Source organism: Oreochromis niloticus, linkage group LG3 (genome assembly GCF_001858045.2).
Source record: "Oreochromis niloticus isolate F11D_XX linkage group LG3, O_niloticus_UMD_NMBU, whole genome shotgun sequence".
Lineage (NCBI taxonomy): Eukaryota > Metazoa > Chordata > Actinopteri > Cichliformes > Cichlidae > Oreochromis > Oreochromis niloticus.
The window spans coordinates 68,873,694-68,891,917 of record NC_031967.2 but is presented as its reverse complement, the minus strand read 5'-3'; the positions used below and the strand labels follow the sequence as shown (position 1 = coordinate 68,891,917).

General features: G+C 42.3%; 2 protein-coding genes and 2 long non-coding RNA genes across 4 annotated transcripts; 2 read left to right on the top strand and 2 right to left on the bottom strand.

Annotated features, from left to right (window-relative positions):
- Positions 1-3,046: 3,046 nt before the first annotated feature.
- Positions 3,047-5,617, top strand: LOC102075514 (uncharacterized). Its single transcript, XM_025905309.1, has 3 exons — positions 3,047-3,292; positions 3,381-3,457; positions 4,746-5,617. Exons 1-3 carry the CDS (start codon positions 3,167-3,169, stop codon positions 5,512-5,514), a joined length of 972 nt encoding a protein of 323 aa, XP_025761094.1. The 5' UTR covers positions 3,047-3,166; the 3' UTR covers positions 5,515-5,617.
- Positions 5,618-6,626: 1,009 nt separating this feature from the next.
- On the bottom strand, positions 6,627-11,111 carry LOC112846009 (uncharacterized). Its single transcript, XM_025905208.1, has 4 exons — positions 11,042-11,111; positions 7,592-8,090; positions 7,140-7,275; positions 6,627-6,854 (listed from the first exon to the last, which is right to left on the bottom strand). Exons 1-4 carry the CDS (start codon positions 11,109-11,111, stop codon positions 6,627-6,629), a joined length of 933 nt encoding a protein of 310 aa, XP_025760993.1.
- Positions 11,112-11,363: 252 nt separating this feature from the next.
- On the bottom strand, positions 11,364-15,119 carry LOC109201246 (uncharacterized). Its single transcript, XR_002061268.2, has 2 exons — positions 15,027-15,119; positions 11,364-11,493 (listed from the first exon to the last, which is right to left on the bottom strand). It is a non-coding gene; the product is annotated as an uncharacterized LOC109201246 (long non-coding RNA).
- Positions 12,144-12,877, top strand: LOC102075592 (uncharacterized). Its single transcript, XR_003218907.1, has 3 exons — positions 12,144-12,277; positions 12,352-12,437; positions 12,512-12,877. It is a non-coding gene; the product is annotated as an uncharacterized LOC102075592 (long non-coding RNA).
- Positions 15,120-18,224: the final 3,105 nt, after the last annotated feature.

Genomic DNA, 18,224 nt, shown 5'->3' with positions numbered 1-18,224 from the left:
ATCAATTCAGAGTCAGAGAAGAAGATCAAGATTACTTTCGCTTCTTGTGGTGGGACAATGGAGACTTCAACTCTACTCCATCTGTCTATCGCATGCGCGTACACCTGTTTGGAGCTGCTTCTTCCCCTGCCTGTGTGAACTTTGGTCTCAAGTATATTGCTGCACAAGGTCAAGGCAAGTTCAGTGAAGCTACCATAAGGTTCATTGAGCGAAATTTTTATGTGGACGATGGTCTTATCAGTTTCCACTCAGAGGAAGAGGCAATTCGTTTGGTGAAGGAAGCAAAGGAACTTTGCAGCACAGGAGGCTTGCGACTTCACAAGTTCGTTTCAAACAGTAAGCAAGTGCTTAATTCGCTGCCAGAAGAAGATTGTGCAGAAACAGTAAGAAAAGACTTGTCACTGGGCGAGCAACAAATTGAAAGAGCCCTAGGTGTCAAATGGTGCATCGACTCGGATCATTTCCAGTTTCGAGTAGTTGTGAACGAGCAGCCACTTTCCAGAAGAGGAGTGTTGTCCACGGTAGCCTCTATTTACGATCCACTTGGCTTTGTGGCACCTTTTGTTCTACTTGGGAAGCAGATACTACAGCAGATGTGTCGTGAGAAAGCAGATTGGGACGAACCACTCACAAGCGATCTGAAGTCACGGTGGGAGTCCTGGTTGTTGGATCTAAAAAATCTAGCAGATGTCAAGATTGACAGATGTTACGTGCCAAGAGATTTTCAACCAGTTCAGAAGTACGAGCTTCACCATTTCTCAGACGCAAGTGTTTCAGGGTATGGTGTTTGTACGTACCTGAGAGCTGTCAGTGAAGCAGGACAAGTCCACTGCTCTCTTGTCTTTTCTAAGTCCAGAGTAACACCCACGAAGGTTACTACGGTGCCAAGATTGGAGCTGTCTGCAGCAGTTGTAGCAGTGCGGATTAGTGACATGCTCAAAGCAGAGTTGGAGCTAGAAGATGACCAAGCATCAAGAAACGCCTGGAAGTTGGCCAAAGTTGTTGCCATACACCCGAGTGAAGATGGATGTATACGCAAAGTACAACTGTTAATGAGTGACTCATTGATAGATGACCATGGAAAGACACTGAGTAAACCAGTTCTACTTGACAGACCTATACACAAGACTGTGACACTATTAGAAGCAGATTAGTTTACATTTCATAAGTTCATGGGTGAAAATCACAAGTGATTTGGTGGGAGTGTAGCTGCCGTCAAAAGCAACTCTCGCATTTAAATTCATTTTATTGGATTTAATGTTGAAACAATTAGTAGTTGAAATATTAAGAAGTAATAAATAAATAGTAATTCGTGTTTTGTTCATTAGATTTATATGTTTAAATGTGTATTTGTGCTAACTGTGCAATTAGATAGGAACCTTTTCTATAGTTCCGTCTGTTGTTGCTAAGAGGGCATTTTTCTTAGTTGGCACACTCAGCAAGCTAATTAAGAGACGAGCCACGAGGTTTGCACGTCTACAGAAAGTTGTAAAAGAGTGCTTTTTTGGACTACCCCACGATGTGAGGATTAAAGTTTTATTCCCTTTGAGTGAGGCCAATGAGGTAAATGTTTTCTTTTGTTTATTATCATTGTATGTAAATACGCTAGTATTGCGTGATATTCTAGTGCAATTACCGCAGTGTGAAGTGTGATATGTATTTTATTGATCGTTTTGTTGGAATGTTTCGTTTTATATAATGCTTAAGGGCTTTATTAAGAATATTCATTTAAGTTTGTATTTCCTTTTAGTTCTGAAGGCATTGTATCGGCTGTGGTTGGACATCATTACATGTTAAGGCATGTCGAGGAATCCTCCTGTCCGAAATAAATGTCAGTTTAAAAGCAAAGAACAAGTTGAGCTTTATTAAGACTCGAGGGGAGTAACACTCGCTGTCTGCTATGGAGCTGGCGTTTGAGTTTTGGACGAAATGCATTCTGGGATATTTAGCTGTACCAAGTCCACACGAGTCACCACCGATGCATGCTCGATAAAATGGGCGGAGCGACAACACATCCGGGACTTTTTCGCGTTCTCGGCTTGATGCGTACTTCGAATGGACTACTTGCACAATCACTTCCGCGTTCTATGTAGTCCTGCCCCAGTGCTTCCGGTATGGTTAAACCATGGCGACGTTCTACACTCGCTGCCTACAAGAGCTCCCAAACTTGAACATCACTGATGTTCATCAGATTTGCAGAGTGACGACTACCCCAGCCAGCAAATTGGATAAAGGATTTAAGTTATATGCTGCATCATATATAAACAACTACGAAGGTAAGAAAACGTAAATTAACCGACAAAGAAACGTTAGCTAACGTCAAATGGACACACTACGTTACTCCGCTATGTCCTTCATTTGATGTCAATTCACTACATTACATGTTTTCTTAAACGGTGTTTTATGTCGTCCGAAACTATAGTTGAGGTTTTCTTAACTAATGTCACTTTTGTTGTTAGACACTGTTATAATAGCGTTAGGTAGTTGGCTAACTAAGAAGGTAGTTAACTACCTAATGCTACTCTTGCTAAGTGTAAAGTATAAATGTTTAAGACGTGCTGACATGAGTAATACAGAAATAATGCTAATGGTACTTGTATCTTTATTCAGTGTCCAATAAAGACAGGTTGTCAGGGGAGGTCGGTGTGAGAGCCCTGTGCTACAGGTCAAGGAGGAAGAGTGAGGCACCACACAGACTAAGTGTAGGCAGGAAGCTGTGTAAAGTTGTTAATCCCCGTTCAGTGGGGTTCAGTTCATTTAAGCATTAGTTAAGTTCATTCCTAAAGGCCCATCAACTTGAATGTTTTCCTTGTCTCTCTGCTTTATCACTCCTAATTTGACTAGTCAGATAGTTTAATCAACGTGTGTTTGGGTGATCAGAAACATTTGACACCAAGTTAATACTGCAAATATACACAATCTAAGTTATTACAGTTATCAAGGATGGATAAGTTGTTTTAATAGGGAGAGAAGAAACATTGAGCATTCAGGAGGGTAAGCCTGTAGGGGTCAGTAACCATAACACTGAACTATGTTCCTGTTCGGCTCTTCCATGAAGATGATGTTACATTTTTTAATTTTCGTTCTTTCTTCCTAGTTTAAGCTTCTGGATTCATCGCCAGTGACACTGACACATAGCCAATGCTCCTGTGTGGCAGGCGCTGTTATGTGCAATCACACAGTGGCACTGCTCTTCCAAACAGCACACTACTCACAACTCAGCGTTCCGGTTGTCCCCCCTGTGCATAGCTGCACGGAATCTGAACAGCAATGGCACAAGCCACGGACAGTGGTAATTTAAATGAGGTTAAAGTTTTTGAATTAGTCAATGTGTACATATGAACAGCAACACCATCCATAGTAAATGTGTCTTCTGTTAGGGTGTGAAGCCAGGACCCATCAACTCCATGATCTTCACTAAGCCGGTACCAAATAGGATGGCCCAGACTGGAGTACGGTAATTAGTAGGGGTGCAACGATACTCGTATCGATATTGAACCGTTCGATACAGTGCTTTCGGTTCGGTCCGCATGTGTATCGAACAATACAACATTTTTAATTTATTTTATCAACTTTTCTTCTGACGACGCTGTCTGTGTTGAGAGCTCAGTGGATCTGCGTTCGACTACTCCGCCTAGGCTGCACTGTCGAGCGCAGATCCACTGAGCGCAGCGCAAGCTAGCAAGACAGAAGTTAAGCTCATTGCAACATGGCAAATTGAACCTCCCCCGCCCGCATTCAGATCTGGCTTTTGGAACTATTTTGGTCTTCATGTGAAGTATGACCCTGAAGGTAAGCGCGTCATGGACAAAAGTAAAACAGTATGTCGGATGTGCCACGCAATGCTCAATTACATGGGTGGGAACTAGTGCGTTAGCGCAGTTTGCTCGTTAATGTGTTGACTGCGTCCAGCCCCAAGCACGGGTCGATCCGCGGTAGCTCGTTAACGGAGATTTGCCGTGTTGTGGTGTTAACGTCATTTCAGATTAATGCTGACAGCACTAGTGGGAACACAATGAATATGACTGCACATTTACGCTGACATCATCCTATTGCAAAGACAAGTGGAAGCAGACAAAAACAACAAGCACGCATGCTACAAACTTTACCCGAGTCATTTAGACAGCCGTTAGCACATGATTCTCCTTATGGGGACCTGATATGTTTAATATGCTGCTGAGAATATAGCCCAGAAGAAGCGTATAGTATAGCTTTTATTTTGGAAAGAGCCATTTCTCTGTAATAAACTCTCTTTTCCAAAGATGAGGGATTTCTCCATCAGATTTATTTTTTTATTACTTTGTTGTTTCAGCAACATTACATTTAAAAACTGTACTTTTGAGTTAAAATATATATTTATAATTTTAATAAATGACAAATTAAAGAAGCATGAACATTTTTTTGTATCGAAAAAATATCGAACCGTGTCACCAAAGTATCGAACCGAACCGAACCGTGAATTTTGTGTATTGTTGCACCCCTAGTAATTAGATTTGTAAAATTTGGTTTCCTGTGTTACAAATGCATGTTGCTATTTGTTCATACATACATGTGTCAGAATAGGTATTAATTTACATACAACATTACACTTTCTGAAGACGGCTAACTCAGTCATGTACATATACCTGTACATCCCAGTCTCTAACTTATGCACTACTGTTTTACACCTTTTAGTTTTTAGTTTAGCTGTTGTTCAGTATAATAACCTTCTTCCTTACATTATTGTCATTGCTGTTTTCCTTTAGGAGTGGCTTCTACAGAGGCATGGTGGGTCCATTACCAGATCCCTGCTTGTTCAGAATAACGGAGGCATATGCAAAATTTAATATTGAGGACAGGCCACTTGTGACCACAATGAACATGAGACCTGACAAGCCCCTTGTGGAAAGTGCTTTTGGGCTGGTGCAGGAGGGCAGTGTTCTGTCATATCAGCAGCCGGTTTTGACAACCCGGTACATCACACTACACCGTGATGCACCACCAACACCGCACTTGCCTCTGGAGGGGTATGAGATCTTGCCATCAGATTGTGTGTTTGTGTGCTCAGAAGAAGAGCTTCTGCATCTGAAAAGCTTGTCTGTAACTCTGGAAATGGCTCACAAAATAGAGGAAGCTACACGTGAGCAAAGCTCTTCATCTGAGTGGCATCAGCTCCGCAGGCCCAGAGTGACTGCCTCTAGGTTTCAGGAGGTGTGTCATGTCAGAGGCCAGAGCTCGGCAGAGTCACTAGCAGAGCGTATATTGAAGGGAACAAGGCAGACAGCAGACATGAGGAGAGGAACTGAGATGGAGCCTGCAATAGCAGCAGAGTATAGTAGGCTAATGAATGTTAACTACTCACCCTGTGGTCTGGTCATTCACCCCATTGCCCCCTGGCTTGCTGCATCTCCTGATGGTGTTGTTTTTGACTCCAATGAGTACCCCCAGTTTGGCCTCGTCGAATTCAATGTCCCAATGTACAAAACTTTATTGACTGCAAATATGTGCAAATGGAATGTGGTACCCCTAAACTAAAAAAGAGCCACGCATATTATTGGCAAGTGCAAGGACAACTGCTCCTCAGTGGGATGCAGTGGTGTGACTTTGTTGTGTGGGCACAAGAGGACTACCTAGTGCAACGAATATACATGGATACAGATGTGCACAATGCAATCAGAGAAAAGGCTGTCTACTTCTTTTTTTACATATATATGCCAAGATACCTGTGTTTGGAAAAATGAACAGTGAAAACATAGCAAAAAGGAAAACAGATTCTTCAGGCTGGCTGGAACAAAATAATGTTTTATTCGCAAAGTATTTCATGAATTTTTTTGTTGTTACATGTTACTTTTATGTGAAATCAATAAACTGTTATTTAAGCAATGGCATCAATTTCATTTTTCAAAAACACACATTAAAACATTGAATTTGTGCAGAACTTATTTACATGGTAAGTATTAAACTAAATCCATGCCTAGCATACTGACATACATTTAGACAGTAACACAACTGAATGAAGAAAATGACAAATGGTATTTGGATGTTACAAAAGCACAATGTCACTTATGATTTTAAAACGATTTAGTGATTTACTTTATAATTTTGATAAACAATTTTGTTGAATACGAATAGTAATATAGTAGTATAATTAAACAGTATTATTAACATTCAACATTTGCAATGAATTAGAATAATCAATAACTGGAACTCAACTATCAGCACTCAAGTAACAGTTCTGTAATCAAGTTTTGTCAAGGAAGAAATGCAACTGTAGTGGCCTCAGCTGCAGGTCATTTTCCAGAAGTTACTGGTACTGGTGTCTTGGGACAAGTCCATCTTGTCTCACTTAACCCATTTTTTAACTAATGCTGTGTTCTGGTAATTTGACAGCATACATGCTACTGCAAACAGTTGGTTGATATTGTAAACATGTGACATGGTAATGATGCTATCAAAAAGTTTGTTCTGTTTTATCCTCCTAATGACTCGCTCCACATGTACCCTGAGTCTGGCTATGGCCTGCGTCTCCTTAACCTGGTATGCTGGCATCTGCTTCTGCTTAGATAGAAAAGGTGGGCGGTACACTTTGCATTTACAACAATCGGTGATTAGGAAGCCCTTATCTACCATCACTGCCATGTCTTCAGTCAACTTCTCAGCAATGCCTGATTGCTTGAACTTTGCACTTCTTCACGTGTAAGCCAGATGCATTGAGACCCCAGTGCAGTGGCAAGAAAATTTGTCCATGTTGCAATAATGCGGCTCACTGTGGACTGGTGTATGTTAAATCGGTGTGCCAGGTCCCTCTCCTTCAAACCAACTGACAGGAAAACCAGGAAAAGAAAGAACTCGTCAATTGGCTGTAGCAGCTGCCTCTGGAAGGTGAAAACAAAAGGGAAAATGTTACTCCTTAAGCTATGAACTAGTAAAATTATGCTTTTCTTGGCTAAATGTTTTGTAATGGTTATGCATACCATACTGTACCATGGGGTAAACAATGAGGTGCTGTAGTACACAGGTGCATGTATGTAAAGGATGCTGAGTCCTTTAGCATATATACACCTGTGTATGTATGCTATTGTACATTATGTAATGTAATTTTACATAAATACATTAACATTACACCTTTAGTTCTAACTACCAACAAACCCATAACCTACCGTTGATGTGCGTGCAGGTGTCAACACTTCTTCGTTCCTATTGGCAGCTGACTTGGCTCTTGACACCCGGATCATTTTATAGATGCAAGGCTCAATCAAAAACCAAAATGCCATCAAATGATCATAGCTTGGAAATCTATTTACGAGAGAGACAAACATTGTGTCAATCATTAATTCACATTACACACTGACATAAAAATAATGTAAACTGCGACAAATATGCTAATCGTATGCTGTATAACATAGTCTGATTAACAGTCTATTTGGTGTTGTATTTTACCTGTAGCATTAGGATATCGTTTAAATACTAAAGCATCTACATGAAACATACATTCAGCAGAGAAAGTAAATATCAATTTTGTTTTCATTAAGATTGGAAACACTTTCGAAATTTAACTGACGTCGACCTTGGTATATTTTAAACAGTTAGCTTGAATAGAACTTAGGTGTACCTGGTATAGAATCGGATGTCAGTGTCGGAGCCAGCAAAACGCTGTAACCCAAATTCTCGCTGGACACGTAACTCCTGCATTTCCTTCCTCAGAGTCTCCACGTCTTTGGACAGGTCTTCTGCAGCTGATGCAGATATGTCTAATGCAGACGGCTCAGGGACTGAGCAGTAGTCATGATCTCTTGTAAGACTGTGCTCTTCTTGATCGTCAACAGGAACTAGTTCAGGGCGACGCTCCGTTCTCTCCCAAACACTACGCCACGGTGGTTCAACTTTATAGCCATTCCACTCAAAAAGTGTTGGTACAGCACCTTTAATAAGCCGCCTTCGACCCTCAAGGGTTGTTGCCTCTATGAGTTGATCACTGGCAAAGTGTCTGCTGCAGACCCTGGTGTGAGAGGTAATCGCGAAATGATCCCGGCGTATGTTTACCAGCCATTGTCTTCTCAAGTCGGAATGGGTCGGAAAGCCATGAAAACTTAGTGTGCCGTTAAATTTGGCTGAAGCCGAACAAAGTGGGACACAGCAATGCTCAGAGTATTTCTTCTCCTGTTTTTGAAAATGTTCTGTTTTAAATACTTTCCTTTTTATACTCATTCTGAAGTGACATTAGCATAGCTACCGATAGATAAACAAACATACCGGAAACGCCCAAGCAGTACTATTTGGAAACGGAAATACGTCACATGCCTTAGTGCAAGTAGTCCATTGGAACAGTACTTGGTCTCCGACTGATGTCGTATCACGAGTACACGAGAACGCAAGTACGCACAAGTACGCATATTGAGAAACGGCAACGATTCGACGCTTCGACGCATACCACTACATATCACTACATATTAGCAGCATTTAACCTTATTAGCAGCGTGTAGTTAGATAGGAGTCATGTTTCTTTTTAGCTGAAAAAAAGAACTGCACTGGGGCGTGCAGCTCTGATCACAGCTGACCCTTCTCAACCTGTACACAGTCTGTTTGACCTGCTCCCCTCAGGCAGGAGTCTCCGGTCCATTCACAGCAGAACCTCTCGCCACAAGAACAGTTTCTTCCCCTCTACTGTTGGACTCATGAACAATAACCATATGACTGTTCCCACCACTAACACATGACCCTACACTGTGTTCACTGCATCATTCCATGTTTGGCACTGATCACCACCTGCACCCATGTATATATCTATCTACTTAGCACTTTTAATTCTTTAATTCTTATTTTTACGTCTATTTAAGCGTTATATGACAGTATGTTTGCACTAAGTACCGTAGCAATTTCCTAATGTTGTAAACCTGCTCAACATTTGGCAATAAAACCCCTTCTGATTCTGATTCTGATTCTGAAAAACCTTACACCCAGGTAACCTGCAGTGTTGAAAACATGTTTTCCAATGATGTTTGCTACCCTAGCATCCGTCCTACACTGTAGTAAATTCAGCGGCATTTGACCGTCCTGTTGCTCCCACTGAAATGTATACAGCCTATTTAAAATCTAAAACTTAAAATTGTCCGTAGCCTGCTGTTGTTACCACTGTCCTGTTTGAAATGGATACTAACTAGCTAACTGACTGAATGCCCATTAACCTTAAAACTCCGGTTGTGTGTTTGTGTACAGAGAGACAGCCAGGTTCATATAAGATCAGATCAAATGATCCATCAATTAAAAATAATGTTGGATCAGTGTTTCAATATTTTATATCTTTTATTAGATGTTCATGTGGTTTGGTTATTTGTCTTTTGGTTGAAAGTACACTGAGAGAGGACTTTTCGTTAGTGATCTTAATAATTTATTTTTCATATTAATGTAATTTTTTCATCTAATTGAATACAATATATTTGTGTATGATTGTCAGGCCAAAGAGGGAGAGAGGAAAGAGGGAACATGAGGAGAAAGTACAAGGTCAGGAAGAACCAGGTAAGGAAACAGACAGGGAACAGTGACAGGCAAAACAGAAACTGTTAAACTGACAAAGATTTTACTCATACAGTCTGGAAGTTGTGTCCTCCCTATATTAAAGCTGCTATACAGAGTCTGCAAAACAAACTGGGTTGAAACATGTTTGACCCTCTTTAACAACATTCCAACATAACATTATCATTGATTGGGGAGATTAAAATTAATTATATATTTTTATGTGGTTCAGCCACAACTCTATTAAAACCTCAGCCAGTAATAGGTAGGTCAACTTTTGGACTGTCCAGTTGTCTGTATGACTGCCGCAGTACGTGCACCACATTTGCACACTATCAGAAAGTGCCAAACAGAGCCCTGGTGGAGTGAGGAGCTGTAAAGAGAAGCAGCGTGCTCTGTTTATATTCTAATACTGTTTTAAGCTAGCTTGTTTCAAAGATTCTGTACTGCAGCTTCAAACGTTTTCTAAAAGCACACATACACTTCTCCAAAAGTTGATTCTGTTCATATGGACGTAGCGTTTTGTGGGAGAAATGTTTCATCACTCATCCAAGTGACTTCTTCAGTCTCAGCTGACTTATAAACAGTACATTTGCATAATGACTGAAACCAGCCCACTGAAGGAACAATGGGCTGGGAGGTCAGTTCCTTAATCATAATCACACATACACTTATCAGTGTTTCTCAAACTTTTTACAGTGTGTACCACCTGAGAAAAATGTCAAGCTCTCCCAAGTACCACTATGAAAGCATGAAACTCATAAATCTTACAACACAAAATTAGTATCTGCAGTAAAGATTTTTTCATACATTGTACACATTCTACCACAGGCAAAGTTGCCTCCATTTTTATAGTTTTTTATGAATATTTTGTAATAATTTATTCTGTTTTGGGAGTGTTTTTTATGTATCTGTATTATATTATACATACTCATTAAAAGTGAATCTCTGTCCAAAACATGCACTCAGTTTACTTCTTACTCACTATGAGCATCATTTAAATAACCTTTATTAGATTTGATGGTTTTGTTACAGACTTCTCAAAAAAGTGTTTTGCTTTTCTTTCACAAATGTGGGGGTTGTGTTAAAATGTACAAAACGGTGATGTCATGTTTTGTGACGAGGACCTAGGCAGAGAGAGACTTGATGAATTTAAGAATCTTATGATTTAATAAAGAAATTTGGAGACTTGCACAGAGATGGTAAAATTATGATGACTGATAATGGTGATGAATACAACAGACGACGAGGACAGGGAGGAACAGGGGTTTAAATGCCTCAAGGAGACAGTCAGAGGGAACTCGGGACATTTAAGGATGCAGGGACTGACAGAGACAGGGAAGAAGTCTCATCGTGATAAGTAAAGTTTATCTTGCCTGGCTGGGCAGCTCTCTGGGTGTTCAGCACCCCCAAAGCTCTGATCCTAGAATCGCCCCTGGTTCCAAGTACGTTGTGTTGCTAAGGCAGCCAAACAAACTATGTCGCTCTCAGTGATGCTATATGGCCACAGTCCAGAAGAATGTGTAGCCAGTGGCATCACAAGCATAACCATTGGTCTCATTCTTTATGTGAGCGGTTGTGTTCTTAAACTGCCACCAGTAGTTTGTTGAAAACCCCATGCGGGTACTAGGTGTGGTTTGCTCTGTCCCAGTGCGCTCATCCCACTCTGGGTCCACAGGCACAAGAAGGCGCACAGCACATTCCCAGCCATTCTGATGAGTACCTGTGGCTCAGTTGGTTTCTTCACCGGATTGAGACGAGGGGCCCTGGAGGCTTCCCCCCCCTTTGTACCTGGTCTTCCTGCCACTTACCCCGAGCTGGCCTGGATGTGTGTCACCTTCTTGCAGTGCGCTTGATGTATCCAAGTAATCCTTCCAGCAATCTTCACTGCTGTGGTCGTCGTCAGCAGCATCCGATATGGACCTTCCCACCGTGGACTGGACCAGCACTTCCTCTCCATGGCCTTGTCAACATCCAATCTCCAGACTTCAGACTCTGCTCCTGTGGAGAAACAGAATCATCTGGCAGATCATTTGTTCTCAAGACTTCTTTATTTTTAAACATTTTAACCATCTAATCTGCTAATGTGCTCTCTCTTCTGCTTTTCTATCATCACTGCAGAAGACTAGAACTCTAAATACTCTAACATATATAATCTCAACGAGTCAGACCATTCTCTGTTGGAGTAATCCTCATGTACATTCATATACATCTTAACTAATTCTATACAGTTTAACCATGTCCTGCGTCTCTTCCGAAGTCTTAACTTTACTGTTCCATTAGTTCTCTCTATCAACCCTGCACTTTGTGGGTGATATAAACAATGATGTTTTTAGTGTTATCCCTAGATGTTGTGCCATTAATCCAATTACTTCATTTACAAAAAGTGAACCATTATCGCTAAACAATACTCTGGACTGTCTGCTGTCTGCTGGACAGCTCTATAGTCCATGTGAATAACTTGAAATGGGTGACTGGGTCTGGGGAATTTCCCTCTCTTATGTCTCAAATTACTCCGAGAATTATGCTTGTGTAGCCGGATGGGCTACTCGCCTTTCTTTTCTCTCTCTCGCTCGCGCGTTCTACTGCTCTCGCTCTCTCCTGCGCTCGCTCTCACTGCAAAACGGGAACCCACCTGCATATTGATTGCAGGCTGGCATCAGGTATAAAGCTAAGCCGGTGCTTCTCTGAACTATTCCTCCCATGCATTCAGCGCAAAGCAGCAGTAAATGCTGGCACTCTGCGACGGACTGATTGGCAAGAGTAGATCATATGACAGCCACAGGTATGCTCTCGCTTATCCTCAGATTCCCTCAGAGTACCTGAATTTGTGTTAATAGTTTTTGCGGCCTGTTGTAGCGCGGCAGTTTGTTTTATTCCGGCGTTGCGGAGAGAGGTGCTCGTGTGATCCCCACCAGTGAGAGTATAGCGCCTCCGGTCCTGGGGTAAGCCATTAAAACCACTTTTATTAGCGTTCACAGCTATAAGAGGCTAAGGTTGCATTTATCTGTTGTTTTAGGGTTTGATTGCTGCATTCACCTCTCCGTGGCAAATCGCCCCAACCTAAATCGGAAGAGTGAAACTCCTTCCCAGCCGCTGTTGTGAGGGCTCCTCCTCAGTGGAGCCTGCTGTCTTGTCTTGTCTGGTTTTGAATTGTTTTATCTTGTCTTATTTGGTTTTATTAAGTAGGCCTACCATTTCCTGGTTCGCCTGGTTTTATTTTATTTTATTTCTGAACTGTGGCGTGTGGCCACGCTTCTGTGATCGGGCTGAAGCAATCCTTTGCCCGAGTGTCATGCCGGGAATTTTAAATTGCCTCCGTTGCTGGTCTTAGCCTGTGGGGAGCCAGACCAGCTGGCGATTGAGGCTGGGACGACTACTACCAGTACGACCCGTGGGGCATAAGCCTTCCAGTGTGTGTGTGTGTGTGTGTGTGTGTGTGTGTGTGTGTGTGTGTGTGGTTTCTTTTATTAAAGTGTGTTTTAGTTTTTTATTATCTGTAGCGAGCCAGACGCTCAGTGTTCCTTTTATTCTGTTAACATATTTCTGTGTTTTATTTCAGTGGACGAAGGACGTGCCAGTGGCCCTGGGACCTCAGGTGGTGGGTCGTTTCCACACTTTCTTTTGTACAGCACCGGGTGGGCTGCAGTGATTTTCGTTTTGTGTGATTTTCTTTTGGGTCCACGGCTGCTGGTAAGTCCAAGTTCCATGATTGTTTTATTTTTCACTTTAGGACACTGTCAACAATGACGCTACATCTTGGTTTCTAAATATTTTATTTATTTTTATTATAAATAAAACTGTTTTAATATTGGAGCTAACCTGCCTCAGTGTGCATCCTTGAATCTGTGAGGCCTCTTTTTATTCCTTTTTTTATCTATCTTTCTTAAACATATTTCCTGGGGGTGAAATTCCCCTAGGTGGCGTTGTCATTTTATTATTTCTTTTATTACCCCGCCAACCACTTGGTCACACTTGCAACGTATCATACATGACCTGCAAAAAAGTTTTTTTTAAGGGTATTTAATCTTAAAGTATAAACTACTCATTATCTCCCTCCTGTTGCGACATTGCAAAGCCCATGGCGCAAAATAGCAGCAGTCTTATACAAATTCTAAGGCAGTAATGGTTTATCACACAGATAACAAACACCATCCTGCAAGCTCGCTCCTTCCGTAAGTCACGACTGTTTTCCTGCAGTAGGTCAGTGGGCCTGCATGTCTACCAGTGCATCCCACATAATAGCCAACGTCTGCTGGCGTTGCATTGCTAAAACGTTAACAACATGTTCTCCTAAAGTTGCCTCTTTCGTGATCTTATCTGCAAAAGCATTCCCTAATGCAACCGGATCTTTCCCTCACATGTGTGCTGCACATTTACAAATGGCAATTCTACTGGGTAAAAACTCTGCCTCCAGCAGATTTTGCAAGAATTTGGCGTGTTCTACAGGTTTCCCTGTAGAGGCTGTCACACCTCGTCTCACCCACTGTACTACAAAGAAATGTAATGTAGCAAATGCATACTGGCTATCAGTGTATATTGTCACATCTTGTTTCTCTGCAGCTTTACACGCTTCCGTTAAAGCTAGCATCTCTGCTGCTCAAGCAAATATGAAACAGGCTAGTTGTCCTGCACAAATAACCTTCTCACTATCTACTACAGTAAAACCTGTTTTGAGTCTGTCCCTCTACCGTTGTAAAACTCAAACCATCAACAAACCAAACTGTAGTGGCGGCACTCCGTCTCTATTTCACTCTTCTGTCCCACCTTTAGGAGTCAGTCCGGCAACATGCATTTGAAACGCGAGCAAGTCCATTTTCTTTTCTTGCAAAAAGGATGTTTATTGAAACTTTGAATTTACATGGCAAGACTCGGTCAAAAAACTGTGTTGCTTCCAGCTTATCCGACTCCCCAACTACGTAATTACAGTGTGCCGGAAGCCCAAAATACTAAAAAGCGCATTAGAATGTCGCACTTCTATATTTTTATACCTTTAACAAACAGTATTTTGAAATTAACTAGAAAATATATTCTTAACAACAAACATGTATATTTCTCCTTTAATCGTTTTACCATTAGCAATAAAATTAACCTTTAATTGGCTCTTACACAAACCTTTCCCTCACCAAGTGGCACATCTATTAGTCATCCCTCGGCTTACACTCCTTCTCTACGTGCTGTTTACACTCATGAGAAGTGCCTTCTTCTTTCGTTGGCAAAAGGTTTGACGGATTCAGAATTGTGCACCACTCATGGTTATGTATGGTTGTGAAAGTAACAGTAACATTCAAGACAAGTGTCTTGTAGGTGACAGAAATGTAATTTTAGTCTGCAGTAGACGACATCTACCTCATGTGGAACTAACAATGTCAAAACGTGAAAAACTATATCCTGAAACATTGTACAGCTTAAGCTGCTGCACATACTGATCTCACGCATGGAGGTAAAGCACAAGCATCTAGAGCTAATCTGTTAGGATAGGAAGTTACTGGCTTCACTTGTGGAAAAAGTGCTGTTAGTTATTTCACAGTCACCTGGCATTTGTGCTGTTCACAGAACCACAAGTCCATCGCTGGACCTCCTCTGCTCTGTCACTTTTTGGAGCCTGGCACGCTCCCTCAGGTTCTCAGCGAAGGAGTTCAAGTATCTCGGGGTCTTGTTCGCGAGTGATGGGAGAAGGGAGCCAGAGATCGACAGACAGATTGGTGCTGCGGCTGCAGTGATGCGGACGCTGCACCAGTCCGTCGTGGTGAAGAGGGGGCTGACTGTAACAGTGAAGCTCTCAAATTACCGGTCAATCTACATCCCTACCCCCACCTATGCCTACGAGCTGTGGGCAGTGACCGAAAGAACGAGATCACAAATACAAGCGGCAGAAATGTGCTTCCTCCGAAGGGTGGCTGGCCTCTCCCTTAAAGATAGGGTGAGAAGTTCGGCCATCCGGGAGGGGCTCAGAGTAGAGCCGCTGCTCCTCCACATCGAAAGGAGCCAGTTGAGGTGGTTCGGGCATCTGACAAGGATGCCTCCTGGGCGCCTCCTGGGTGAGGTGTTCCGGGCATGTCCCACTGGGAGGAGCCCCCGGGGCAGACCCCGGACACACTGGAGAGATTATATCTCTTGGCTGGCCTGGGAACGCCTTGGTGTTCCCCCGGATAAGCTGGAGGATGTTTATCTGTACATGACAATAAAACTTTAAACTTGAACCACTTGTATCTTTACAAAGAGAAAAATAATAGTCCCCCACCTCTGTGATTGAACCAATAGAAAAGCTGGTGCTCAGAGGAAGAGGGCGGGCTTTACTTGGTGTCAGTGACAGAAATGAAAAAAAGCTCAAATGAGTGAGAAGGACGATGAAGGAAACATCTGTGCTGTGTCTGCTCTGTAAGTAGAATCTCTGTGTTTGTTTGAATTCTTGTACTTTGACTGTCTGCTCTCCTGATAACTGATGATGGAGGAGAAGACATGAAAAACAAATCAGGCTGAATTCAAGTTCAAAACACCACGAGGACCAACTGCAGGTCTGAACTGACTCTTTATCTTTGCTCAGAAGTCGAGGAAACACAGCAGGCAGTGAAAAGATCAAATCATTCACTCATTATATCAACACAGCTGCACAGTGGATACATGACTTTACTGTGTTATTTAAATGTAATATCGGCACTTATAACAAAATAACCACCTTCTCTCGTTCCATTTCAAACAGGACGGTGGTAACAACAGCAGGCTCCGGACAATTTTAAGTTTTAGATTTTAAATAGGCTATAAAAATTTCAATGGGAGCAACAGGATGGTCAGATGTCGCTGATTTTACTACAGAGCAGGACAGATTGTAGGGTAGCAAACATCATCGGAAAACATGTTTTCAACACTGCAGGTTACCTGGGTGTAATTTTTTTCAGCTAAAAAGAAACATGGTCCGACTCCTACCTAACTACAGTGGGGCAAAAAAGTATTTAGTCAGCCACTGATTGTGCAAGTGCCCCCACCTAAAATGGTGACAGAGGCCAGTAATTTGCACCACAGGTACACGTCAACTGTGAGACAGAATGTGAAAAAAAAATCCATGAATACACATGGTAGGATTTGTAAAGAATTTATCCGTAAATCAGGGTGGCAAATAAGTATTTGGTCACCTCAAACATGGAAAATCTCTGGCTCTCACAGACCTGTAACGTCTTCTGTAAGACGCTTTTCTGTCCCCCACTCGTTACCTGTATGAACGGCACCTGTTTGAACCCATCATCTGTATAAAAGACACCTGTCCACAGCCTCAAACAGTCAGACTCCAAACTCCGCCATGGCCAAGACCAAAGAGCTCTCGAAGGACACCAGGAAAAGTATTGTAGACCTGCACCAGGCTGGGAAGAGTGAATCTACAATAGGCAAGCAGCTTGGTGTGAAAAAATCAACTGTGGGAGCAATCATCAGAAAATGGAAGACATACAAGACCACTGATAATCTCCCACGATCTGGGGCTCCACGCAAGATCTCATCCCGTGGGGTCAAAATGATCATGAGAACGGTGAGCAAAGATCCCAGAACCACACGGGGGGACCTGGTGAATGACCTGCAGAGAGCTGGGACCAAAGTAACAAAGGTCACCATCAGTAACACACTAAAACGGCAGGGAATCAGATCCCGCAGTGCCAGACGTGTTCCGCTGCTGAAGCCAGTGCATGTCCAGGCCCGTCTGAAGTTTGCCAGAGAGCACATGGATGATACAGCAGAGGATTGGGAGAATGTCATGTGGTCAGATGAAACCAAAGTAGATCTTTTTGGTATAAACTCAACTCGTCGTGTTTGGAGGACGAAGAATACTGAGTTGCATCCCAAGAACACCATACCTACTGTGAAGCATGGGGGTGGAAACATCATGCTATGGGGCTGTTTTTCTGCCAAGGGGACAGGACGACTGATCCGTGTTAAGGACAGAATGAATGGGGCCATGTATCGTGAGATTTTGAGCCAAAACCTCCTTCCATCAGTGAGAACTTTGAAGATGAAACGCGGCTGGGTCTTCCAACATGACAATGATCCAAAACACACCGCCCGGGCAACAAAGGAGTGGCTCCATAAGAAGCATTTGAAAGTCCTGGAGTGGCCTAGCCAGTCTCCAGACCTCAACCCCATAGAAAATCTGTGGCGGGAGTTGAAAGTCCGTGTTGCTCGGCGACAGCCCCAAAACATCACTGCTCTCGAGAAGATCTGCATGGAGGAATGGGCCAAAATACCAGCTACTGTGTGTGCAAACCTGGTAAAGACCTACAGTAAACGTTTGACCTCTGTTATTGCCAACAAAGGTTATGTTACAAAGTATTGAGTTGTATTTTTGTTATTGACCAAATACTTATTTGCCACCCTGATTTACGAATAAATTCTTTACAAATCCTACCATGTGTATTCATGGATTTTTTTTTCACATTCTGTCTCTCACAGTTGACGTGTACCTCTGGTGCAAATTACTGGCCTCTGTCATCATTTTAGGTGGGGGCACTTGCACAATCGGTGGCTGACTAAATACTTTTTTGCCCCACTGTATGTAAAGAGTAACTGAAGGTTAAATGCAGCTAACATGTCCTATTTTAAGCCAGGCACTTACACCTCAGCTCTGCTGCATCTCAGCCACCATCGCTCTGGCAGAGAGGGTGCTAGAGCCAGAGTAGGGCAGAGGTGAGCTGTACTTTTGTTGTTAAAATATTACGTCTCAACCAAGTACTGTTTTTTATATTTTT